The 26966-nt window shown below is 45.3% G+C and overlaps 1 protein-coding gene across 2 annotated transcripts in view; it reads right to left on the bottom strand.

Moving 5' to 3' along the window:
• tbc1d17 (TBC1 domain family, member 17) overlaps window positions 1-26966 on the bottom strand; it is a 34731-nt gene that overhangs the window by 4529 nt on the left and 3236 nt on the right. For both annotated transcript variants that reach the window (XM_041177615.1, XM_041177616.1), the window contains 16 exons: window positions 25122-25220; window positions 24695-24769; window positions 23093-23213; window positions 20479-20689; window positions 19815-19926; window positions 19020-19193; window positions 16232-16363; window positions 13341-13444; window positions 12115-12209; window positions 10565-10681; window positions 8630-8730; window positions 7086-7185; window positions 4574-4671; window positions 3912-4028; window positions 3167-3253; window positions 789-1015 (listed from right to left, as the gene is read on the bottom strand). In XM_041177615.1, the coding sequence (XP_041033549.1) occupies window positions 789-1015; window positions 3167-3253; window positions 3912-4028; window positions 4574-4671; window positions 7086-7185; window positions 8630-8730; window positions 10565-10681; window positions 12115-12209; window positions 13341-13444; window positions 16232-16363; window positions 19020-19193; window positions 19815-19926; window positions 20479-20689; window positions 23093-23213; window positions 24695-24769; window positions 25122-25220 (1970 nt within the window). The remainder of the gene's footprint in view (window positions 1-788; window positions 1016-3166; window positions 3254-3911; window positions 4029-4573; window positions 4672-7085; window positions 7186-8629; window positions 8731-10564; window positions 10682-12114; window positions 12210-13340; window positions 13445-16231; window positions 16364-19019; window positions 19194-19814; window positions 19927-20478; window positions 20690-23092; window positions 23214-24694; window positions 24770-25121; window positions 25221-26966) is intronic.

Genomic DNA, 26966 nt, shown 5'->3' with positions numbered 1-26966 from the left:
TAGCTGTAACACTGTCACACCGCTCTTGTCTGAGTGATGGCCAACACCCAGATGAAGGAAGGCTTGTCTAATCCAGGGCGGTGTCATTTGATTAGCAGCCTTGGAGAATCAGGCAAACTTAAAAGTCGCCACTGGAGGCTGGAGGCTAACGCACAGGGAGTCCGCGAGACTGAAAGGAGAGTGGAGTGCCGTTAGGTATTCAGTGGGCATGTCGTGAACGTTTCACTTTCCCACCACTGAGCTACAATTAAAATCCTTCTGTTAACACTGGAGACTGTCCCTTCTTTATCTTGGACAGAAAGGGGATTTTGTAGAGCCAGAGGGATGGATGGCGAGAGCTGTTTTATGTATCATTTACTGTCCCCTTGCCAACAAAGCAGCCGCCCCACAAAATAGAAAGGGGGCTTTAGGCACAATTCCTCAGAAAAACGGTAAAACAAGGGAACTGCGTTCTACAACGTAATAGTTAGTGTTCGGCCTAAACTAAAAGGAACAGCCAGTTCCAAATGGTCTGTTAGCTTCATTCAGACTTCCAACAGGAATTGGGAACTGAGACAAGTACCAAGCCCACTTATGTTTACAACTATCCAGGTCAAAGCTCAGTCAGTGAAGGAAGGATATTGTCCATTTTTTTTTATATATACAGGGATTAACCTGATGGATTCTGTCTTGTTCCTGAAGCTGCTGATGCAGTAAAGCTTCTGCTCAAGGCTTTGGCGGAAGTGTTTCAAAATGTCCTCGTTCAGATTGAGGTTCCCCCGTTTAAGGCCCCCAACCCCGGCACTTACGGGCTCTGGCCGGATCCGATGGTGCCGTCCTCGGTGTGTAAAATCTCGATGCTGCTGTCGGGCAGGCTGTGCGAGGCGCTGTCCGTCAGCTCCGACTCGTGCGTCTGGCTGGGGGAGAGAGCTTGAGGGGAGCTGCCGGTGCCAGAGCCCGAGCTGGAGCTGGAGCTGGGGGTGGGGGTGGTCTCCTCTGCTAGGCCCAGAATCTGCTGCACGCTCCGTTGCAGCTGCTGTTCAAACAGAGGAAAGACAACGATCAGCGCTCCACATCCGCAGACCATCTTCACCGGGGAGACAAGGAAGCATCTCTCATCTTGCAACCATCACCTCTCCTCTCCATCCCCCTTTCCATATCTGCTCCCCATTCTCCTTCTCCACCACCACCCTTATCCATCAGATCACAGCTCCATGGTGCTGTGCACTGGGGATTGATGGGCCTGTTGCTCATTCCCAGTATTTTGCTTAGTTTAGATTTCAACATTTGCAAAAAATTATTTTTATTTTCCGAGTTTTCTCTCTAATTAATTTGCCCCCCCCCACAACTGCACCAGTCACCACTTATTCATCTTTCCGTTGCTTAACTCAGCTATTTTCAGCCTGGTGGCATAGTGGGCTAGTCACCCAGCGACCCAGACTAATGCTCTGGGGGCCATGGGTTCAAATCCCACCAGGGCAGCTGTAGAATTTCAATTCAATTAATAAAAAATTAGAATCGAAAAAGCTAGTCTCAGTAAGTAACGGTGACCATGAAGCTATCACCGACTGCTGTAAAAACCCATCTGGTTCGCTAATGTCCCTTAGGGAAGGAAATCTGCCCTCCTTGCCCGGTCTGGCCTACATGTGACTCCAGACCCACAGGCAATGCGGCTGACTCTGAACGGCCCCTCTGAAGTGGCCGAGCAAACCACTCAGCTCAAGGGCAATTAGGGATGGGCAACAAATGCTGGCCTTGCCAATGATGCCCACATCCTGTCGATGAATTTAAAAAAGTCCCTCACTGGCTTATCACTGCCCCTGTGAAATAATCCAATGACTTCCACTCGTTAACATCCTCAGTGCACAGATTTTGTTCAGCCCATATAAAAAGAGCCTTTCCAACCCAAACCGGAGACTGGGGAATATTGATCTCTCTTTTCCCCTCTGCTGCTCATATTCACAAACATGTGAACATACAAAATAGGAGCAAAAAATTTGCCCTTTGAGCCAGCTCCGCCATTCGATAAGATGATTGGGTGATCGGTTTGTGTTGAGTTCTACATTCCCATCCGCCCCCAATAACCTTTGATTCCCTTGCCTAACAAGAATCCATCTACCTCTGCCTTAAAAATATTCAGTAACCTCGCTTCCGCTGCCTTCTGAGGCAGAGAATTCCAAAGTCGCAAAACCCCCAGAGAAAAGATTCTCCTCATCTCTGTCCTAAAAGGGCAACCCCCAATTTTAGAACACAGCCCCCTAGTCCTGGACTCACCCACAAGAGGAAACATCCTTTCCAAATCCACCTTGTCAAGATCGAACAGGATTTTATATTCTTCAATCAAATCACCCCTCGCTCTTCTCAACTCCAGTGGAAACAAGCCCAGTCTGTCTAACCTTTCCTCATAAGGCAACCCACTCATTCCAGGTATCAATCTAGTAAACCCCCTCTGAACCACCTCTAACACTTTTACATCCTTCCTTAAATAAGGCGACCAAAACTGTACACAGTATTCAAGATGCGGTCTCACCAATGCCCTGTATAACTGAAGCATAACATCCTTACTTTTATGTTCAATTCCTCTTGTAATAAAGGTAGCATCCCATTAATCTCCTTGATTACTTGCTGAATAGTAACTTTTTATGATTCATGGATGAGAACACCTAGATCCCTCAGAATTCTGCAGCCGTTCTCCATTTAAGTAATACTCTGCTTTTTTATTCTTCCTGCTAAAGTGAACAACTTCACATTTTCCCACATTATACTCCATCTGCCAGAATTTTGCCCACTCACTCAACCTATGTCTGCAAACATCTTATGTTTTCTTCACAACATACTTTCCTGCCTATCTTTGTCTCGTCTGCAAATTTAGTTACCACGCCTTCCGTCCCCTTATCTATGTCATTGATGTAAATTGTAAAAAGTTGAGGCCTCAGCAGAGACCCCTGTGGGACTCCACTAGTCACATCCTGCCAATCAGGCAAAGGCCCCTTTATACACATTCCCTGTTTTCTGCCAGCCAGCCAATCGTTTTTTCAGGCTAATGTATTACCCCCTACACCCCGAGCTTTTATTTTCTGCAATAGCCTGACCTGCAAGGAACTGTCCCACACAAAAGGAAGGTTGTTCAGCAATGCAGCTACTGAGTTGCTGCATGCTCTGTCAGGGCCTGTGTATGCTCACTCACCGGACAGGCCGCTAGCTGGTGGAAGATGGCTTCAGCTCGGCACAGGATGTCTTCCACGTTCAATCTCATGGTCAGCTCATTGATGTGCTGCAAGAGAGCAAGAGAGGAGCTCAGGTCCCGGAATTTGCCTGCTCATGCTGGGCATCGGCTACAAGTGGCACAGGTAAGGAAAGGGAGGAAAGAGAGAGTGTGCCTGCGCTGAGTGTGCCAGTCACTTAGTTCAACAGTCACCCAGCTCTCTTACCGACTAGCAATGCCCAGAACACAAGTAGCAGAGATCTGGGAGTGAGCTCACAGCTTTTCTAATTCTTCATCTGCTACCAGACAGACCCAAGCAGATTGGTGAAAGTCAATCAGCAATATTACTTAGTGCAAACAAGGAAGAATGTGTGTAGACTGCCACATTACATGTACGGATATCTCACCCGCATCACTGAGCCATTGAGGGTAACAAACTGAACTGGAAGCTGAACTGTTTGCAGTGGCAGGTCACTGCACACTGGCACTGGACATGGCCTTCAACACTCCGGCATGGGACAAGACACAGGCCTGTTATTGCTGGGCTTGGGAGGCAGCAATCTCAGAGCTTACAGGAAAGTAACTCCACCAAAACGAGAAGCCTGAAGAGATGATGACAGTGCACGCTGCTCACCGGGGTTAACGGAAAGAGATGGAATACAAAAAGGAAAAAAAAGAGGAAATTTATATTTTAAATGGAGGTGATTTAACAAAATGATTGTTTTACCTTGAGTATTTCATTGAAGCCGTAGTTGGGGTTCATCAGCGCATCACGCTCGGAGTCCAGAATGGCGCAGCAGACCAGCAGGTGGAAATTTGGGCATGGTTGGCCTGTCCACTGTACCTGGTGGCGGGGGTATGAAAACAGAGCTCATTAGATGCCACAGGCAGCACAAATGCAAAGCAGCGGAATACCAACATGACCTGCCCCGACTAAACATGCAAATGGGCTCACGGAAGGAACAGCACAGTCTGGGTTACACGGCACAGCAGTTCCCTACTTGATGATAGAACAAACCACCCCCTCGCCGCAACACTCGCCGGCACCCCCCCCCCCGCACCCCCCCCACCCCCCCAACGGTATAGCTCCAACTGCATCACTACATTAAGCTTTGTTCCAATAGGATGATGATTACTCTCCCCAGTTAAGTGTCATATATGATAACATTTTATGTAAAACACCTGTTCCCAGGGTGTCTGTAACCAGCAGTGGGAAACAACACAAGAATTTTGCCAGAGTTTGAGGATGATCACAGTATACACACAGTCTCCTTAACATCTGCCTCATTTAAAAAAAAGTCTTCTAAAGCAATACAAATCAGAACGGCACAATTTGTAGACATAATGCAGGTCACAGTTTATAAATAGATTCAGGCTGAGAGCGCTCACCTCCCACAGCCGCAGTATATCTGGGAAAGAGAATTCCCGCTTAAACCAGATGAGGAGCCAGCGGAAGCAGAAACACAGGTTCCCCGACTCTCTGGAATCTGGTGAGGGAGAAGAGTCATCAGGAAAGTTGCTGCATAACAAAGGCAGGAACAGCCCTCACCCATCAGGGAGAATCAGGCATACTCTGCACCCACACAAAAGGGTATCAGGAAAAACCCGCCAACTCCAAAAGGACACCAGGAACAAAACCTCCACCAGGGGCAGCAGGAGCAATGTGACCCTCTGAACCGAAGCATATCTACAGCAAACAGTGGGTAAATTGGCCAAAGGAGCCTCAGAAACAATATAATCACTACAGGGAAACACCAGAGAGGCTGAGAGTTGATGGCAGTCTGTACAAACAGACATTATTACTGAATATCCCAATAGGTTATTTTTCTTCTTTGAGTTTCCGCTCTATTGTGATGGGTTCCGCTTGCAGGGTTCCCAACAAACCCTCCCAGTGTAACTCAAATTGCCATATAGCATACCTGGATGTTAACAGTGTGTCAGCAGGCCACTTAACGATGGAGCCTGAATCTGTCTCCATCCAAGCCCAGGTGCACAGAAGCAGTCTCTGGAACACAGCCTGAGGCCTGGCAGCTGATGTGAAGCTATTTATCTTACAATCTCCGGGAGAGGGGCTGCAGGAGCAGTGCCGGTGGCTGAGGCTACAACATTCGTGCCCCCACTGAATTGATAGAGACTGTCCAAACTGGTTTCAATTAGCAGCTGTCGGAGAAAAGAATTATCTGCTCTATTTAAGCTACATTCAGGCCGAGGTACTGAAACTGATTGTCGTGTGTGTGTCTGTGTGTGCGCGCGCGCGCATGTCTGAGGCTGAGAGCATGGGGGAGCAGGAGTGAGAGACGTATATATCCAAGCGCTTGCTTGCAAGAAACAGAGAGAGGAAACACTGACACTCAAAAATCTTTCCAGTACTTTCCCCCCTCCCCACCTCAGATTTCTTTTAAGTTTCCTTTTTGAGGATGTTAGCTTCTCCCTGGGGAATGCCTCCCAGGGCAACAACTCCCTCTGCCAGCTTGGGCAAACAGGTCATTATGCCTGAGCATTGAGCGAGTGCCAACCGGGTATTCTGCTGCAGTCGGTATCACGGTTGATCCTGATCTGGTCATCTCCCACTTTCAAGCAGCAGTAACGTGGATGTTCTTTAGGATTGAGAGTCTGAGAATCTAGGCTAACTATACTCTAGCTAGCCCAGGATGCTGAAATAAGGGAACAACATAGCTGCCCTAGAGGGAGTGCAACAAAAGGTCATTGGGTTAATTCCAGGTGTGAAAGAATTGTCCTATGAAGAGAGTTTGAGTAGACTAGACCTATATTCAGAGATAAAAACAAAAAAACTGCGGATGCTGGAAATCCAAAACAAAAACAGAATTACCTGGAAAAACTCAGCAGGTCTGGCAGCATCGGCGGAGAAGAAAAGAGTTGAAACGTCAACTCTTTTCTTCTCCGCCGATGCTGCCAGACCTGCTGAGTTTTTCCAGGTAATTCTGTTTTTGTTTTAGACCTATATTCCTTCAGTTTAGAAGAATGAGAGGTTATCTCATCAAATCATACAAATTCTTAAGGGGCCTTACAGGATAGGAGCTGGGAGGATGTTTCCCTTGGTTGGGGAGTCTAAAACATAAGGCTATAGCTTTGGAAGAGAGGTCCACCATTTAGAACTGAGATGAGGAGAAATTTCTTCACTCAAAGGGTATGGTTCTTTGGAATTCTCTACGCCAGATAGCTGTGCATGGTCAGTCATTAAATATATTCAAGTCAGAGATTGCTAGATCCTTAGATACTAAGGGAACCAAGGGATATGGAAATAGGACAGGAAGGTATAGCGGAGACAGATGATCAGCCATAATTCTATCGAATGGCAGAACCAGTTCAAAAAGGGCCAAATGATGTACGCCTGCTCTTATTTCTTATGTAGCATGAGACTGAAGCTGATCCCAACTTACTGAACCAACAACAAGTAGTAATAAAAATAACAAATTCAAAAGGGAATGCAGGAGAAACTTCTTTACCTAGAGAGCGGTTACAACGTGGAACTTGCTACACACGGAGTAGCTGAGGCGAATAGCATTGACGCACTTAATCGGAAGCTAGTAAGCACATGAGGGTGAAAGGAATAGGTGAGATGACAAGGAGTGAGAGGGGCTCATGTAGAGCATAGATGGCAGGATAGGCTGGGTGGGCTGAATGAGCTATTTCTGGGTCGTAAACTCTGGAATATACTTGTACGTGAGGCTACTTCCTCATGTCAGGCTCACAAGCCCCTCCACCAATGAAGTTATTTGCACTTGTGAAATATATAACAAATAATGGATGATAAAAGTGTTGATTTAAGAAACAGTTTGCAGAGTACAAAGTGCGTGTATTTCAAATGGCAATGTCACAGTCATCAAAAAAAAAAAATACAAGTGCTAGTGAGAGCAGGCTGCTGGCGTAACTCACGAACCTAGGAAATCACAGAGGGCTGAATCCAGCACTCTCAGGAGTAGGGCCAACTTCTCCAGCTGCTCCTTCATGCTCTCTTGACTCTCCTCGAAGTTACGGTGCTGTGACCAGAGATAAGAGACAGCCGGTTAACACTGCACTGTGACGGTCAGAATCTACTGTCAAAAAAACATACACAGCCTGTAACCGGAGTTCAAACCGTTTGCTCAGAATTAGTGCCTCACTTTAATCGGGGGTACACCCGAAAGCGATAAATGAAAAGAGAAAATGCTGGAAATACTCAGCAGGTCTGGCAGCAAGCGTGGAGAAAGGAACAGAGTTAACCCTTCAGGTCAATGGCATGTCATCAGAACTGGGGATAAGGTCATCAAACTGAAATGTAAACACTGTTTCTCTCTGCACAGATGATGCCAGACCTGCTAAGTAGTTCCAGCATTTTTGGTTTTTATTTCAGATTTCCAATGACACATTGTGCTCCTGAAGACCAGGGGTTAAAGAGAAAAAGAAAACCACCTAATGTGCACTGGCTACATAGAGCTTCACAATACACATTGACTATCCAGCATTAATTATATCACATACCAGCAATAGACGTTCACAATTGGTAATTCTATACCTAATAAGAACAGAATAGAACCTTCCCAAAAATATTGCAAATTATCATTATCCAGGAGTGAATTGAGAGGTTCAGATAACTTAAACGACTTCAGTTTGGTTTTCACATAACCTGTACTTCTATTGTTACTTCTTTTTAATTACCCTTAAAGAGCTAAATATGAATGAATGAATGAGAAGGCCAAGCTGTTGGTATATTGAGATACAAGTATTGGACCCTCATCTCACTTGTTCTGAGGGTTGGGCTCTATTGTATTCACTTAAGCAAGACATGCACTTGTGGAATGTGTAGATTAAGGGTTTGGAACTTATAGGGTTAAAAGGGCTGAGTACAGTACCACCCACAGAGTGATGTGAGAGAACACATGACCTGCACCTAGGGGTCAGTCTAGTAGGACAGAGCCGTGTGCACAAGCAAGCATGGAGATAGCTCCTGGCCTAAACCTTTACTGCATATATGTACAGAGTTCTTGTAGTTAATAAATATATACAGTTAACCTACTTAAGACTACAAAGACTTCATTAAGACCTCCTGAACGATGTACCACACGTCATGGGTGTTGGTTTAGGGTCTGGCACTTATAAGGTTAATGCGAGACTGAGTATAGTACCCACCACAGTGATGTAAGCAAATACATGATCTGCACTTAGGGGTCAGTCTAGTGTCGGGTAGAGCTGTATGGGTGGTACTGTACACAAACCCTCGTTAACCCTATATGTGCCAGACTCTTATACTACAGAATGGACTTGTACAGGCTACCCTGCTCCTACATTACAACATGTGACTACACTTCAAAAAATACTTCATTGCTGTCAAGCACTTTGGGAGATGCTGAGCTTGCGCAAGGCACTAAACAAATACAAAAGTCTTCCCTTCTGTTCAAGTTCTTCCTGGTGAAGCAGAATATTCACGGCATGAAAAGCACTCACCACTTGTTCCATGAAGCCCGTGAAACACCAGAAGGAGTCGACTTCGTTCTGCGTAACGTACAGTATTGGCGAGAGGAGATCACTCATTCCCTGAACATAACCTGCAGAACAAACACAACAGCAGCTTGTGGGGAGGGTGCAGTGGAGATTTAAGAATGGTATCGGGAATGGGGGACTTCAGTTATGTGAAAACGCTAGAGAAGTTTGGGACTGTTCCTATAACAGGCAAGATCAAGGGAAAATTTATGTTATTAAAATATTTTAATAGACTAGATAAGGAGAAACAGTTTCCAGTGATACAGGGGTCAGTAATCAGAGGACACAGATTTAAGATAATTGACAAAAGAGCCACAGGAGAGATGAAATATTTTTATGCAGTGAATTGCTGTGACCTGGAATGCTTTGCTGAAAGGGTAGCGGAAGCAGATTCAATATCTTTCAAAAGGAATTTAGGTAAATGCTTGAAAAAGGAGAGATTTGCCAGAGTGTGGGGAGAGCAGGGAGAGTGGGACTAATATGTTTAGCTCTTTCAAAGAGCCAGCACAGGTACAGTGGGTTGAATGACCTCATTCTGTGCTTCTATGATAACTAAGTGAGCAACATGTTGTACAGAGCTGACTAGGCCTACCAACATTCCTACCTCAAACAGTAACACCAAAAATTAGTTGTTTGTTTCATTTGTGTCTGTGAGATTCGTTTGGTGTTTGTGTGCAGAATGGTCATTGTGTCAGCCTCTATGATAGCTTGCATTCATATGGTGCCTTTGGTTTAGTAAATGCTTGACAAAGAAAGCCTGGAAGTGGACAATGAACAGTGGAGATCAGCTCGCACCAGTCTGATAGGGGAGTGTGAGCTAGTGGGAGCTAGCACTAGACAGAATGAGTTGGGAGTTTACTCAGAAGGGTTTGAACCCGAGCTAAGGGTCAAACCGCTCACCAGAAGATTGGATCTTTGGATTCAGCCCGAGCAAGAAACCAAGTAGGAGGACTGAAATGGTGCGAGGGAGGAGTGCAGAGTCTCTTATCAGAAGTTGAACAGGTTGGCTTTGAACTTGCAGAGTGTTGGAAGAAATTCTGGGTCATTCATGTTATGAGTGGGAAAAATGGTCAGGCTTGTGAGTGATGCTGATGCTTCAACAGCACCCAGACAAAAGCAAATGCCCTGTGTCTAAATAAGTTGCCACCGCTGGACAGCATGTAGATGTGGGGTGGGGGGACATGCTAGGATGAGATAACTGTGCAGGAGTGGCATGGAAAAGCCATTGTTAGGCGTGCTGGGACAGTAGTAAAATGCAATTAAGGGAGGGGCGGTGTTGAGTTAATATAGGCCAATTATCAGTGAAGGGGTTTTAAAAGGCACACGGCACCATATAAACATAAACCTTTCTTTTTCTTGCTTTCAAACTAATTCTAAGATTAAAGTAGGTAACAAATGCCCAAAACTCCTCTGGTCAGCCTCCAAAACATCAACTTTCCATAAACCCGAGCTCATCCACAGCTTTGCTGCCTGTGTTATAGGTTACATCAAGTCCCGTTCACCCAGCACCCACTGTGCTCTCTAACCTACATTGGTACCCCAACCCACCAGTGCCTGAAATTTAAAGTTCTTTGCATTCCGACCAATTGTGTTTGCCCGAATTCCATTGCTCCACTATTGGCAGCTGTTCCTCCAGTTGTCTCCATACTCTAAAGCTCTGGAATTCCCTCCCTAAACCTCTCCGCCTCGCTCTCCTTAAAACCTACCTCTTTGACCAAGCTTTTGTTCGCCTATGGTAGTACCTCATGTGGCTCAGTGGTAATTTTTGTTTAATTATGCTGCTGAGAAGCACTCTACCATTTTAAAAGGTGTTGTATAACCATGTTGTTCTAATTTGGTGCCACTAGATGGCCCCAGTCAGTAACCCATGGTGCATGAGGAGACAAAGCAGGAACTTACCCAGATCAAAGTTGTACATGCAATAAGTCATCAACACGTCATTCAGCAGCACCAAGCCTGGGTTGTCGTTCCCCTCGTAGAACTTGTTGTTGCGATCGGTCCTGCTGACGTCCCGTTCTGTGGATGAGAAGCAATTTCAGCGTTCAGTCTTCCAAACGAAGCCTGAATGTTTAACCATGCAGACTCACAGGCCCCCCCCCTCCCCAGACTGGATTTCCAGATTGTGTTGAGTTCCAGGTTTCAACCAGGGTTCAAGTTGTGTTTCTACAACAGGCCTGGTACACACAGACACCTTAGGTGATTGGCAACTTCCGACCCACGGCACCCGAAGCAGACCAGATCTCCGTCTCAGATTGGGACCTGTCTGCTCCAATCAAACTGGGGACTGGGGCCTGCTGAACCAGGCTACTTGCTTTATATTTGAGGCCCATGGTGGGGGTGCCTGGGAGCTATGATCTGGGAGCTCGATTTATTGCATCTGACGGGCACTGTATACAGATGCTCAATCCAATGGGCTAACTTGATTGTACCACGCAAAACCCTTAAAAGGAGCCTGCACTCGGGTTGTGCATTGAACCCTTAAAGCACTGAATATGTGCCAATCATGATGCGTGTATTCAGGAGTATTAAGCTGGGGGTCACATTCATAGGAGTCTCATATGACATGCATCCCATAGGAACACCATCATGGGAAGCATTTCAGTTACACAAGATGGTGGTTCATTACCACTTTCACAATAATTGCAATCACTGCAACCGTGTCAGTGATATCCACAACCCGCTAATAACAGAAAAGAAATAAACGTTGCAAGAGTTCAGCAGCTTTACTTCCAATCACCGGTTTCCTGGCACTCACACTCGAGGACTTTCAACCTACGTTTTATCGAATCAGAGAATGGTTACAGCACTGGAGGCCATTCGCCCCATTGAGCACATGTGGGCTCTCTGCAAAAGCAACTTAGCGAGTCCCACTCCCCTTTCCCCTGTAGTCCTGAAAATATTTCTCCCTTCAGGTGCTTATTCAATTCCCTTTTGAAAGCCACGATCGAGTCTGCCTCCACCATTGTTTCAAATAGTGCATTCCAGATCTTAACCACTTGCTGCGTAAAACAGTTTTACCCTCATGTCGCCTTTGGTCCTTTTGCTAATCACCTTGCATCACTGTCGTCTGGTTCTCTACCAAAGGAAACAGTTTCCCTCTACCTACTCTACCTGAATTCCTCATGATTTTGAGCACCTCTATCAAATTTACCCTCAACCTTCTCTTTTCCAAGAACATCTCCACTACTGGACTAATGGCTCCCCCGCAGCAGCATGCAATTCTCAATCGCATCCTGTTGCGAAGCTGTTGAGTGTCCAGTGATCTTTGCTGGGGTTTGGTGGTCATGGTAGCTGTTGCTCAGCATTATTTCCCCAGGAGACCATTAGTCAGAGGTGGCCCTTTGGCAGGGGCTGCTTGCAAGTGACTCACCAAGTGGGGAGTTCTGGACTGGATCTCTGACTGCTGCAGACTGATTTAAAAGTCCACTCATCTCTCCAAATAAACTCACCAATCAGGCTCTTGTATGCTCGCAGCAGGGAATTCCGGCGCTCCTGATCCTCAGTCACCGACTTCCACTGCAGTTTCATCCGGAAATACTCATCCCTAAAGAAAGAACGCAGGTGAGTTAGCCAGAGAAAAACACAAGCTCGTGCAGCGTGGGGGAGGGAGTGGAAAAGATTCCCTCAAGATGCCAGGAGTTTGAAACTTGCGGGTGCATCTTACTTAGCCTGGCCAGAATGGGGCAGGCAAGGGGAACACATCAAAGTGAGTGACCAGGGTGATCGCAAGAGAAGGCAATAATTAATCGATGCTGCCAGTTCCAGCGTTCCCAGGTCAGAAATAACATGGGTTAGAGAGAGGGGTAAAGTTGCACCATCCCAAAAACAAGGACTCGCAGCTCATTCACAATGTGAGTCAAGGCAATAGACTCTCTCCACTCTTTCGAACACAGTCTTTTTAGTGCTTCCTCTGTGCCTCACCCACCCTGCCCCCAACCAGCATTCAGCTTTCTGTGCAAAATTTTAAAATTCTCATCACTGTTTTCCAATCCCTCATGGCCTCACCCCTCCCTTTCTCTGTAACCTCCTCCAGGCCAACAACCCTCTATGCTCCTCTGGCCTCTTGCACATCCCGATTTTAATCGGCCCCTCCATTGGTAGCTCTGCCATCAGCCACTTGGGCCCCGAGCTCTGGAATTCTCACCCGTTGCCTCTCAGATTCACTCTCCTCCTTTAAGAGGCTCCTTAAAAACGACCTCTTTGGCCAATCTTTTAGTCACCTGGCCTGATATCTCCCTATACGGCTCAGCGTCAGAGTTTGTTGGATAACACTCCTGTGCCGCACCTTGGGTCGCTTTACTACGTTGAACACAAATTATTGCTGTTGTTGAACACAAATTATTGCTGTTGTAAAACCACCCAATTGGTGTCAATTCGCTCTGAACTCAGGCGCTTGATGCTATGGATTCACACCAGCTCAGAGCTCGACAGGCCTCCCTCTATGCTACACGTAGGATCTTCACAGTTAGCGGAGAATTAGAGTAAACTTTCATCCCATAAATGTGGACTCAAATGAAACTCAATTCCAAACTGGGTCTGTTAAGCAAATTCATTACCACGAATTCTGTCACCCCTCTAATTAACTGGAGCATCTATAAGGATACACCTCTGCACTTCGATAACAGTTGAACGTTCATATACTAGTAATAAAAGGCGCAGTGGAATTGCTCCTTACGTTTTTTGCTTCACCACAGCTTTGCGTTCCTCAGCTGTGCTGTCCCAGGGGTAGTATCCCAGCAGGAACTTCCAGACCTCCCGACGGATGCTGTGGCACAGTCCCTGGCAGAGGAGATTAAAGGAGCAGTGAATAAATTGGCCAGTAAGGGGTTTTGATAGAGTAAATGGGGAGAAGCTGATTCCAGTGGCAGAAGGGTTGGTAACCAGGGGCATAGATTTAAAATAATTGGCAGAAGATGCAGGGTGGCGCTGGGGAGAATTTGGTTTTTAATGCAGCGAGTTGTTGGGACCTGCAATGTGCTGCTTGAAATGAGGGTGGAAGCACTCGCTTTCAAATCAGAATTGAGTAAATACTTGAAGGACAGAAAACTGCAGAGTTATGGGGAGAAAGCAGGGGAATGGATCCAATTGTACAGCTCTTTCAAAGAGATGGGCCAAATGGCCTCTTTCTGTGCTGTATCATTCCAGGGCGTATTTGTGGCCAATGTGTCTAAATGACAGCAGTGAAAAATTAAATATTATACATAGAGGATGTGGGCATCTCAATTACTAACCTGCAGAGGATTTAGCCTCCTGCAGAGTTTCACCATCTAGTATAAGGTGGCCCATAATGAATGTGGCAACAACAGAAAATTCCAGAATGCCAGTAGTGAAAGAAAGAAATTGCATTTATATAGTGCCTTTCAAAACGTCAGTCGGTCCCAAAACACTTTACAGCCAATGAGGCACTTTTGAAGTGGAGTCACTTTTGGAACGTGTCAGTCAATATATGCACAGCCAGGACCCATAAACAGCAATGAGATAAATCCCAGATTTGTTTTGGTGGTGTTGGATGAAAGTTAAGCTAATTGACAGAAGAAACGGAGTGGGCGGGGGATGGAGAAGAGAGAAAGCGGAGACATTTTTTAATGTATGGAGTTAGGCTGAATGGTCTCCTTCTGTGCTGCACAATTGTCAGATTTCAGGCTCAAATCCAGATTTCGGGCTTGAACCAGAGGAGACAGTACCATTAGGCATACAACTCCCCTGCCCCACAGCACTGAGGTTAGGCTTGTTCTTTCCTTCTCTGAACCATGGTTTGCGTGCATTGCTGATTCACAGCCCATCTACTACTCAATTTGTTCTCAATTTATATCCGGTGTTATGATGTGGCAGATGATGTGTGCGCCAGGTGGATCAAATCCACGAGGGAAACTTGATCACCCGGTCACAGTTGTTTTGCAATTTGAATTCAGAAGAAGTGATAAGACTACCGTGACTTCACAGGTTTTTAGAAAACTAAATTAAACATTTATTAACGAAAGAAGAGACTTCAAGCACAAACATAAGTCTACAAATCACTATGAAAGTAACTCCTAAAACTCTAAACTAATCTGACTCCCAGTTACACCCCCATTAAGGCAACAATAAAAGAAAGATTTAAACAGACCCAGGCAAAGTGCACAACACCCTGGGCACTGAGTTTCAAAGCGAGTTTCCTCAGCTTCGGTTCCTGTAGACAGCAACTTGATGCAGAGGCTGGAGGCTTTTCACATTTGTGTTAGATCTTAGAATTCCTTCTCCTCTTACATATAGCCTCATCTCCTTTATACAGGTTTCTCCCTTTTTAATGCAAATTCCATCATTCCCATATGTTTTTGCAACTTTCATAGTACTAATTTTATGAGAAAAGTAAAGATTTACATTATCAGTAACCTTTGGGAAAAACTAACATAGTTTGGCTCAGCTTCTTCTGGCTAGGTGTAACATCCCACCATCTCTTTGAAATTCAACCTAACTTAATTTATCTAAAAATGCAAATGTTCCTCACACCTCAAGTTCTAACACTTCAGCCATGTTTACAAATTTAGCATTTCAAGCCTAGCTGCTTGTTGATAAAGCCACCAGGCTAGCTGTTTCCAATTCAATTAAATCCCACACATACACACACACACAAACACTTAGAAAAACTAATCCAAACACCGCAGCCAGGTTTTCAAATGTCCAATTTTCTCTTTGAGCTTCAAACTCTTGACAATGCATCTGCAATTAGATTTTCTTGTCCAGCCACATGTATAATCTGCAGGTTAAGTGGTTAGTAATAAGCGCCATCTGAATAGCCTTGCACTTCTGACAGCTGTTCCTGCAATACTCCCTCCGAACAACAAATATCACTATCCCACAACATTAAGGATTGACTAGCCCCTGTGTTTCTTAAAATTTTAAGATCTTTACCTGCTCCACCCCGTGCACATGGAAAGGCTTCCCCTTCACATACAAAATCTGTAAACACTTTTGCAACCTTGTCCTCAGAACTCCCTTGGGTAAATTGAGAACACATCCCCACTTCTTACCAATTCTTCCTGTTTTACCTGTACACAAACCACTGTTTTTTCCTGTGCCTGAACCTCAGAACCCACAGTACTTTTCTGCACCCAATAGTCCCAACAGGTTTTCCCTGTAATTTCCAACACACTGACTTCATGTGCCCAACTTTATTACAATGAAAAATACCTCAATTTTCGAAGTGTCACTTCTACCTTTAGCACCTTCCTTTTTATTGAGAAAAAAACATCCTGGGAATTTCCACCTACTCCTCCTCTTCCCTGACGGAGTCATCCTGCTACATCTCTCACCTATCAGGGGACAATACCACATTCATCTGATTAGGTGAGCATCCACTCACTGAGCCACAGAACTACCCTTCTCTTTATTAGCCAGTATTGTCCCTCTTAACTCAAAAGTTGCTAACTTCAATAATTCAATTTAAAAATAACACCAAATTTCTGCTTTGTTGTTTATGTTGCCAAGTTACAGAACGATTTGAATTTCCAACTTTATAGTAATTCACTGTGATGGCATGAAAAGCTTTAGAGATCAATATATAAACTAACGAATGAATTCACCTACTCCTTGGAAAATCTTTTTCTTCAATTCTTCCACATCATGAACTCTTCCCTCTGGGTCCAGATGTTTTTCCCACTCCACTGCTGTTAGAGTCTCCTGCCTCTGTACAGTGGGCCTCTGGCCCAGATCAGCTTGCTGCAAAAAAAAGTCAGAAAGATCTTAGGCGGAGGGGGGGGCGCGAAAAGAGTAGGGAAAATCTCTCTTTAAAAATTTAAATCAAATGAAAGCTGCCAGCAGGACATTTCTGCTTCATCTCCTTCCTTTTCATATTACATTGAATTTACTGCACAGAAACAGGCTATTTGGCCCAACTAGTCAATCCTGGTGTTTATGTTCCACACAAGCCTCCTCCCAATCTCACCTTATCAACATTTCCTTCCATTCCTTTGTCCCTCACGTGTTTATCTAGTTTCCCCTTAAATGCATCCATGCTATATGCCTCAACTATTCCCTGTGGTGGTGAGTTCCACATTCTCACCACTCTCTGCATAAATAAATCTCTCCTGAATTTCCTATTAGTGACTGTCTTATGTTTATGGTCACCTAGTTTTGGCCTTCCTCTTATGTGGAACCACCTTTTGTCATGTCTACCTAATAAACCCCTTCATAATTTTAAAGCTGTCTATCAGATCACCTCTCGTACTCCTCTTCCATAGAGGAGAGAGCAACGTCCTGTTCAGGTTTTCCTGATAGCTGATACCTCCCAGCTCTGGTACCATCCTTGTAAATCTTTACTGCACCTTCTCTATATCCTTTGTAAAGCGGGAGGCCATCACAGTCCTCTTGTGGTGCTACGTCTACAAGATGACCGATGAATGGACAGGTTGCTCTAGCTTGAGCGGCATCAGAGTCGAGCTGGGTTCACTTCAAAGTTCCAAACAAGATAATTGTGGATGAGGAAGCCCATTCGGGTCACCTTAAGACTTCAGCAGAAAGATGCTGAAGCTTTGTCATTGTGGGACATGACAGGCTGTCACAGGACAGTAAACAAGAAGCAGAAATCGTGGTCAATTCTTCCCTCTCAGGTCCAGGTCCACTGTGGTCAATTATCATTGCCTTAGCCAGGATCGACAAACTCAATTCAAGACAATGGGACTTTCATGGTCTGGATGGCCCATTATTACTCACTGTCTCAAGGGACAGAGTTATCAGGCGAGAATGGTTGCAGAGCAGTTCTCTACTGCTTTTCTTTGTGAATATTAATTGCTGAAGCAATCATGGGGATGTTACTGTGCAACCAGACAATGCAAGGGATCGGCAGTAACATCAGTGGAAACCCAATCAGTAATCCATGGCCGGGAAGAATTACTGAGCCCGGTAGTACAAAGGATTGGCCCAACACTCTAAAGACTCCATCCTTGCTTCTACTAACTCAGCTTTCAAACAGGAAAAAGCTCAGTGGCCAATCCAAGATGGTATCAGCTTCGACAGTAGCTTTGAAGGATACCGTGAAATGAAAAATTCGAACTTCAATGGACTGTGTGCAGCCTTTGATGCTTCACCTCCAGGCTGAGGGCTGGCCTGACAGAGGTCTTTAAAATTATGCAGGGGTTTCATAACACAAATGCAGAGAAGAAATTTCTATTTGTGGGCGAAAGCAAAACTGAGTCACAAATATAATGAACCCAATCAGGAGAAACTTCTTTACCCAGTGGCGAGAATTTGGAACTTAACTTGCATAAGGATTAGTTGAGGCAAATAGCAGAGATGCATTTAAGGGGAAGGTAGGTAAATACATCAGGGAGAAAAGGAATGAAATGTTATGTTGATGGAGTTAGATGAAAGGGAAGGGAGGAGGCTTGAGTGAAGAACAAATGCCAGCACAGATCTGTTGGACTGAATGACCTGCTTTTTTGCGGTTACCTTGTCTGTAAAATTCCGCATGCAGCATCATAAAGACTTGCTCCGTGGATGTGGCATCACTCACCAAACATGACATCTGCTCCCATATTGCCTCTCAGCAGTAGTTCTAAAGCACAAATCACTGAAGCAAGAGGGGACTGAGTGACACAGATAAATGAATCTGAAGCAGTTGCCCTCACAGCACTTTCCCTACTGTTGGTGGTGAGCAGGCTGCAGCTCTGCAGTCCCAACCCCTTGCTGCTGAAAAGCCAAAGGGGACACTGACAGTTCCAAAGGGTTCAGCGTCATCTCTCCAACTACAACTGATCCTCAGTTGGAAAATAGCTGGGTTAGGATTGTTTAGGAGGGGAGGGAGGGAATGCAGTATCTCAAAGCAGCAATTTACTATGCATCTTCTTTTTAAACAAAAAGGTGGATGCTGAGAGGATGTTTCATCTTGTGAGGGGATCTAGGAGACAAAAATAGTTTAAAACAAAGGGGTCTCCCATTTAAGAAAGAGATGAGGAGGAATTTCTCCTCTCGGGGGGTTTTAAGTCCATGGAATTCTCTTCCCCAGAGAGCAGTGGAGACCAGGGTATTGAATATATTCAAGGCCGAGTTAGACAGATTTTTGACTGACAAGGGAGTCAAGGGTTATGGAGGTGGACAGGAAAGTGGAGTTGAAACCACAACCGGGTTACTTGATCTTATGAATGGCGGAGCAGGTTCGAGAGCTGAATGGCCCACTCCTGCTTCTAATTCTTGTGTTTATGTCAGCACTTGTTCAATTTTCCTATCTCAGTTGTGTTTGCAAACTCTGACCTGGAGATTCCCTGTGGAGTGATTTTCCGAAGTGTTTCTCTCTCCCCTAGCTCCCTCACCATCTTGTGAAGTATATCCATACAACGGGTCACATTTCCTGTCAGCGCAGCAGGGGTTGGACACTTACACAGGTGATGACCTCGAAGCCCGGCTCGTCCTGCTGCTCCAAGTCCAGCCCGCTCGCCATCTCGCGCAGCGGACGGTGCCGGGGACCATCTTGGGGCCGCAGTGCTCCACGCAGGAAGTTGGTCACTTTGGAGAAGCTGCCGAAAGTGGCAGCATAAGGGTCTTGTATAAAGCGCTGGGGAAGAGGTGGGGGAGAGGGTGGAAGAAAAAGAGAACAACACTCAATAATATACATTTCACATGGAATGATACAGCAAAAGAGGGCCAGGCAGCCCGTTGTAAATCTCTTCTCCACCCCCTCAAATGCTTAGATATCATCCCTAAAGTCAGGAGTATCAAAATCCCAATCCTCCCCTTTAAGCTAGGTCTCAGTTATCATCAACATTTCATAGTCTCATGTCAACTTGAGGCTGCAGCTCACCAAACTTATTTACCATGTGACATATGTACATACATGCCTTCCAAACACACCTTCAACTGTATCACTTTTGCTCCCCATCTGATCCCTCTAACCTGTTTTGCTCCTGATCTGGGAATGTTTGATGTCGATACAGGATCCCCAATGTAGAAACGGTTCTTTCTGAACATTAATAGCATCATCTTGATAAGCGCTAGATTTAACCGTCAATGGTTTAATTTTAATAGCGGCACTGTGTACACGTAACGCCGCTGGTTTGTGGATGACCCAATCCACAAGTACAGGGAAGGCTGGAGAGCATTCTCCGAGCTCTCGTTAAACCGATATTGATTAAACCAACCAAAAAGAAAAAAAAATCAAGCAGAGAAAATTACTCACAGACACCAAATCTGAAGAATGCTCATCGAATAGCTGCAACTCGTCAAAGGATTGGGACAAAGCGTGAGAATCATGAGAGTAGACCAGATAAAGACGAGGGTCCTTCTTGGAACTGACAAAAACAGAATCAATAACTGCCGTTGGAAAACCATCACACTGACTGCTGCTAGAACACGTTATTGACTATAGGACTGCAAGGTGTGCAGTCAAGCCCAACATTCCCCATGAACTCTGACATCAATCCTCTTCATCAATGGGAATGGTGCTGGGGCTATTGACAGGGATCAGATAAAATATAAAGCAACTGTCGATTGCTACAAGACTCTGGGGGATTGGGGGCGGGTCACTAGGCAGCAGCCAGGAGTGGCAATCCTGAACAATTTTTCCTCTCCCTATCCTCAGTCCCTGTTACTCGATTGGGGTGTTTCAGAATAGGACTTGACTCTATCCAATGAAAGCAACACGGGTCCTGGAGAGGCCCCGAACAGTGAGGTTCAACAGACAAAGAGGCGGCTTACACGCTGGACTTTACGGTGACGTTTCACTGCCAAGTTGTAGATTGTAAAACCGCCTGGTTGTAAAAGCAGGAGTCCAGGCACAGCGACTGCGCTATTGCAGCAAGCACTCCAGGGGCAGGTGTGAAAGGGAGGTGTTATATACTCACGTGGCCAGCACTACGTATTTACACAGGCACTTGAGTAAGGCTCTGGTGCCACCGGCGTGGAAGTGAAGAGCTGGGAAGGAGATGCCATCTTTGCTGATGAAGATGAGGTACGACCAGCCCAGGCCGGGCTTGTTTTTCCGGATGGATTTGAGTTCAGACAGACTGAGAGAGAATGCCCACTTGCTGGATGTTCCGGAGCACTGGGTTGCAGCTGAGGGACAGACAAAAACCAAACACCACACTCAGCCATGGATGGCTTGTCTAACAGAAACAAAGCATAGATAAAGAAAAGGAACCATTCAACCCATCAAGTCAGCCCCTGCACAGAACACATACAATTTGTTTTTGGTCAATATTGTTGCCTTCTCTTCCAAAAAGGCAGCTCCATAGGTCCCTGCAGGCTAATCACATAAGTGGTCTTCCTTCATGCACGAGCCTAAACGGGAACTGTTTGCAGGCTATTTGACCACATGGGACCTCGCAGCTTTGACTGTTCCTACTCTAACCCAACCCTCTTAGGTCCATGAGTTATTGCACCAAATTCAGTAGTTGGGACTGTGGCTAATTGCAATTCAGAGAGAAACAAAATCACACTCAACCAAGGGTGGCTTGCCAAACAGAAAACATAAGTAAAGAAAAAGGAGTAAGTGAATGAGCCAGCTACTGCACAAAATACGTCCAACAGGAGCCAACGCTTTTCAGAGCAGCTCCACATGTCCCCACAGGCATGTCACACAGTAGCTTTCCTTCAGGCAAGAACCCAAATAGGAATGGGTTGCATGCTGTTTGACAACATGGGACCTCACCGCCCAGCCTGATCCTGTTCTCTAATGCACTGGAATTGTGGTTAATTTTAATGGCATAGGGGGTCTACCAGGCCTGTTGGGCTCAATTACACACTCCCCTCCCCGAGCTGTATAAATTATCTCCTTTAACTAATGCGCTGCCAATTTACCATTACCTGAGTTAATAAGTGAGAGCTCTCTGAAACTTCTGCCTGACACATGGCGGTACCTGAATGAGAAAGTTTTGGTATCCATCCCTTTTATGGAGGTCTTTGTGATGCAGTGGTCAGCATCACTGCCTCTGAGCCAGAAGTTCCAGATTCCAGTCCCACCCCAAGATGTGATGGCCAGAGGAAGGTGTGTTCATTACCTGGCCAAACAGATTGGAGTATTAACTCGTAAATCCTCCCAACACACGCCAACAGCAGGCAGTAAGAGTGGGAGAGATTCCTGGTCAGCCATGTGATGAAAAGGAAGTGAAGCCCCTACCATCACTATCCATAGCTCCAGGCTACAACATGCATGTAAAAGGTGAATGAGCCACAGCTACTCAGGCTCCCTGTAAGGGGGTGTGGTGCTGGTTGACTCAGTTGTCTGGATGGCTGTGGCAGATCAGATCAGACCAACAACACGGCCTGATGAAGAATCATATGGACTCGAAATGTCAACTGTGTTCCTCTCCGCAGATGCTGTCAGACCTGCTGAGTTTTTCCAGCGATTTTTGTTTCAGATTTCCAGCAACCGCTGTATTTTGCTTTTAACACTGGGTTTGATCCCTGTTCCGGCTGGGGTGGATTCTAGACCTGCCTCCTTGCCCTGTCTGTGGTGAAGATCACAGCACTGTTGGTCGGAGCTGCCTTCGGGTACAGAACTGGAGGAGAAGAATCTCTTTTTATCTAACTGGGGCTGGTGGCATTCTGTACAGAATGCCCGGTGTCCAACAGATCTGTAACTTGTAAGGAGTTAATCGATATGTCTATATCTGTATTTATAACCTACAACGCACATGAACTTTAAAACGAATGGATTGCTCTGACAATTACATCCTTACTGACTCTGCCTTCCTGCTGCCTGTAAAACTTACAAAAGCACTGCCCTCAGTAAAAGACTCTTGAGATACTCTTTCTTCAAAGAGAACTTTTACATGTGCTTTCCATTCTAATGTAGCTTTAAGAAGCTTATGCATCCAGTTTCTAATGGTAACTTCCCACATTACAAATTGCTCCCAATCCCTTTCAGAGAAACCAGGAGATTTCATACTCTGAAAGGAGATATAGTATAGCTGTTTAAAATTATAAAAGGTTTCGATAAAGTAGATAAATAGAAATTGTTTCCACTGGGAAACTTGGCAACCAGAGGAGGTGGATTTAAGATAATTGACAAAAGCACCAAAGGGCACATGGAAATATTTTTTTAAAAAAAGACGCAGCGAGGTGTAATGATCCGGTACAAACTGTCCAAAAGGGCGGTGGAAGCAGTTTCAATGGTAACTTTCAAAAGGGAATTGGATAAGTACTTGAAGGGGAGAAAACTGCAGAGGTGCAGGGAAAGACAAACTGGATAACTCTTGGTAGAGGGCCAGCGGAGGCTTGATGGACAGAATAGCTGCCTCTGTGCTCTAACAACTTGTGATGCAGCCAGGGTACTCGAAGTTGGAGCTGAGACACATCATTGGGACTCTGCCTTGCATCTCTTACATATTGGGCATCACTGTACTTGATGGTGATACCCAATGCTCGGTGTCAACGCTTCACCTTGACCAGAACAAGATTCACATGGCAAAAAATAAGACGAATGCATGACATTAATAATAAACCAGCATCTCTCACCAGGTAATTCCTCCAGTGGGCGCACCCTGGTTCCTACTGTGCTAATAACGGCCCAATCTGGTTCGTAACCTGGGTCAAACATCTCCTCCTCTGTGTGACTGGCCCCATTTACGGTGGAATCCTGAAAACGAACAGGATAGTGTGAGGGGAGAGAACAGGAAGAAATAAATTAAATGTGACATGGCGTCGAGTCAGGGTCATGAGAACTATGCTGTACTCTCTTCAAAAAGACTAAGAAGTGCTTTGCTTAGGGAAAGTTAAACATGGAAGGAGAAAACAAAGAATAAGGCCCCGCACTTTAAGAAGTTTGTAAAGGCATTGGAGAGAGCGCAGTAACGATTCACATGAATGAATGAGAACTTGAGTTACATGGACAGATTAGAGCAGCTGAGGCTGTTCTGCTTAGGGAAGAGAATATTGAGGAGATTTGAGGGGTCTGGACCGAGTAGATAGGGAGAAACTTCCTGTTGACGGAAGAGTCGAGAATCAGAAGACACTGATTTAAAGCAAATGGCAAAAGTGCCAAAGAGAAGCGAGCGTTTAGGATCTGGAATGCACTGCCCGAGAGTCTGGTGGAAACAAATTCAAATGTGGCTTTCAAAAGGAAATTGGATATTTATCTGAACAGAAAAAAAATTGTAGGACTATGAAGGAAAGGAGAGGGAGTGGGGCTGGCTGGGTTGCTCTTGCGGAGAGCCAGCACAGACATGACAGGCCAAATAGCTCCTGTGCTGTAAACATTCTATGACTCAAAGTGTCCCCAAAAGCCTTCTTACTCTTCACCTCTCTCTTTGGTTCCTTTAATGCTTTCCTTAAACTTAACTCATCAAAGCTTTGGCATTATCGCTCCCAACATCATCTTTGCTTCTGTTTTCATGATGCCACCCCACAACCCTTCATCAAGCACCTTATGTTGAAAGTGCAGGAGAATGCTAGTTGACATGGGCATTGTTTTGTTCCATAAGCTCACAGCAGCAGAAGCTTCACACTGCATCCAACTTGTGCTGGAGCTGACCTGGGAGTGCTCAGCCTTGACAAATAAATGTAAAAACTGTTACATTTCTCAGTGGTATGAGCCCTCATTACATAACAGTGTATATAAAGTTAACTAGTCCAAATCAACATCAAGGTTGAGCAGGTTGGGTCTCTATTCATTGGAGTTTAGAAGAATCAGGGGTGATCTTATTGAAACATAAAAGATTATGTGGGAGCTTGACAGGGTAGATGCTGGGAGGAAGCTAGAACTGGGGGCACAGTTTCAAAATAAAGGGTCTCCATTTAAAACAGAGGTGAGGAGGAATTTCTTCAACTAGGAGGAACGTTTGTGTTTGGAATTCTCTTCCCCAGTGAGCAGTGGAGGTTGGGTCATTGAATATATTCAAGGCCGAGCTAGACAGATTTTTGATTGACAAGGGGTCAAGGGTAATAGGGGACAAACAGGAAAGTGGAGTTAAGGCCACAATCAGATCAGCCATGATCATACTGATAGTGCAGCAGACTCGAGGGGCCAAATGGCCTACTCCTGCTCCTATTTCTTACATTCTTATATTCAGTCCAAAACTTAACAGGCCTGTACTGTACACATGGTCCCAAGAGAATTACCTTCTTGGAGTACAGGAATTGAGGATGCTCTCGGCTCTCACTGATTGGAGTCCAATCCATCACAGTATCAGAACCCTGGGAAACAGAACAAGAACAAATAATCCTTATAACAACTCTGAAGTCTTTCACTCCAGTTTGAAAGAAAAGGCAAGCTCCTCTGCTATCAGCATATATAGAATCATATCAGCACAGAAGAAGCCCATTCAGCCCAAGGTGCCTGTGCTAACTCTTTCAAAGAGTTGTCCAATTTAGTCCCACAGCCCAGTCTCCGTCTCCACCTCTACCTCTACTTCTACCCCCACCACCCACCACCCCCCGCCCGCCATCTTAGCTCCTGTTACCTTGCTTTGCTATCATTAGGATTTCAACGCACGGCAATGTTGGAATTTTCAGCCCTTCACTGCAGAACAGTTGCAATGCAGCTCACCTTCTCGAGGATCCGAATTACCCCGGGGATAAGTGTATCCTGGTCATTATTCCGTTTTGTGCTTGTGTGCAGAAACACACCCTCTTTCTCAAAGACGACCTGCGAGGCAAAAATCATAGCCATGGGTCACAGTCTGCTAAAGGGCAGCAATGGCAGGAATCCAATATTAAATATGTACGCACAGCATCTCACCTGGCATGCAGCACCTCAAGAATGCGTAGCACCTGCTTGGCTTAAATAATTGTTCCTTGGTAATTATGCCAGTTTGCACAAAACTAGCAAATTACCACCTGCAGAAAACTAATCTCTCAGTATACGGTACTAGACCAGCAATAGTAATCCAGAAAACGTGAGCTCACATCCCTCCATTGGCTCTTTTGAGAAGTTGAATTCAAAAGAAAATTGGGAAGTGAAAAGATGACAATGAAGCTGTAGGATTGTTGTTAAAAATCCCAACTGGCTCACTAATGCCCTTTAGGGAAGGGAAAGCTGTTGTTCTTACCTCTGGTCTGGCCGATGCATGACGCACATCCCACACAGAACGGTTACAATGCAGAAGGCCATTCGGCCCATCCTGTTTGCACCAGCTCTCCAAATGAGCAACTCACCTAGTGCCATCCCCCTGCCTTCTCCCTGTAGCCCCGCACATTCTTCCTTTTCAGATAATAACCCAATTCCCTCTTGAATGACTCGATTGAACCTGCCTCCACCACACTCCCAGGCAGGTGCATTCCAGATCTTAAAAAGCCCAACATGGTTGTTTCTTAACTTTCCACTGGTGTGACCTAGCAAACCACTCAGTTACAAAAAACCACAGGGGTGGTAAAGAAGGCAATTCAGCACCAACGTTCCTTCTAAGCTGCTGAGCTGCACAGCAGTCCAGAACGTGCCAGGCTGTGTAACAAGCAGGCTGCACACAACCAACATTCACCACACAGCAATCTTAAAAAGGAACCATGCAGTGCAAACACTGAGTGCATAACCATGAAAAATTGGAACAATCATCATTCAACACCACTTCTCAGGGGAATCAGGAATGGTAATAAATGCCAGTCTTGACAGCAATGTCCATATCTCACACACGTCATGTGCCCAAAGGCGGGTCCTTGGCTCATTATCTGCTGATGCTTCATCCGGAGCTGCTTTCGTGGCAGTTTTTGCCAGTGCTGGTTTGCCATTGCCTCCCACTCTCAGGGGCAGGCAGAGATGGGTCCCCAGTCTACCTCAGCTGGCATTGGAATCAAACTTGCTCTGTTGGTGTTATTCTGAACCACACGCTAGCCAGCTGAGTTATCAGCCTCCATCCTGAGAATTTATATCTTAAAAGAAAATAAAGAACTAGGGTCTACTGCAAAAACAAATAACAATCGGAAAAATCAGATCCTGGTTCCCAGTGAAGCTCTTCCTATATAGCTAAAAATGTCATTTTCTAAGTAAAATAACTGAACCAAACAGAACCAAGAAGTCAAATTGCTGTACCAGATCAGCCATTACATAATAATGTGGTTCTAACATTATTAATAATGGAATCTTATCCTGAAAAGGTTCAGCAAAGCGTTAAATAGCTATATGGCTAACTTTATCGATATGGAGGCATCTGGGTGGTCCTTAATCCAGAGATAGTACATCCCACTAAAATGTACAGCACACTATGAAATTAATGTCCCTCCCAGTAGACCTTGTCTAAATCCCAATCCATCACTGGGAAAGACGGCTTGCATGAGAGTGAATACAGCCCACTGACCTCTGCAATATGCACAGCCCCCTGTTTACAGCTTACCTTGTACTATACACTGTGGAGGGACTGCAGCAGTTCAAGGCGGCAGCTCACAACCACCTTCTCAA

Source organism: Carcharodon carcharias, chromosome 31 (assembly GCF_017639515.1).
Source record: "Carcharodon carcharias isolate sCarCar2 chromosome 31, sCarCar2.pri, whole genome shotgun sequence".
Classification (NCBI taxonomy): Eukaryota; Metazoa; Chordata; class Chondrichthyes; order Lamniformes; family Lamnidae; genus Carcharodon; species Carcharodon carcharias.
This window is presented reverse-complemented; position numbering and strand designations above follow the sequence as displayed.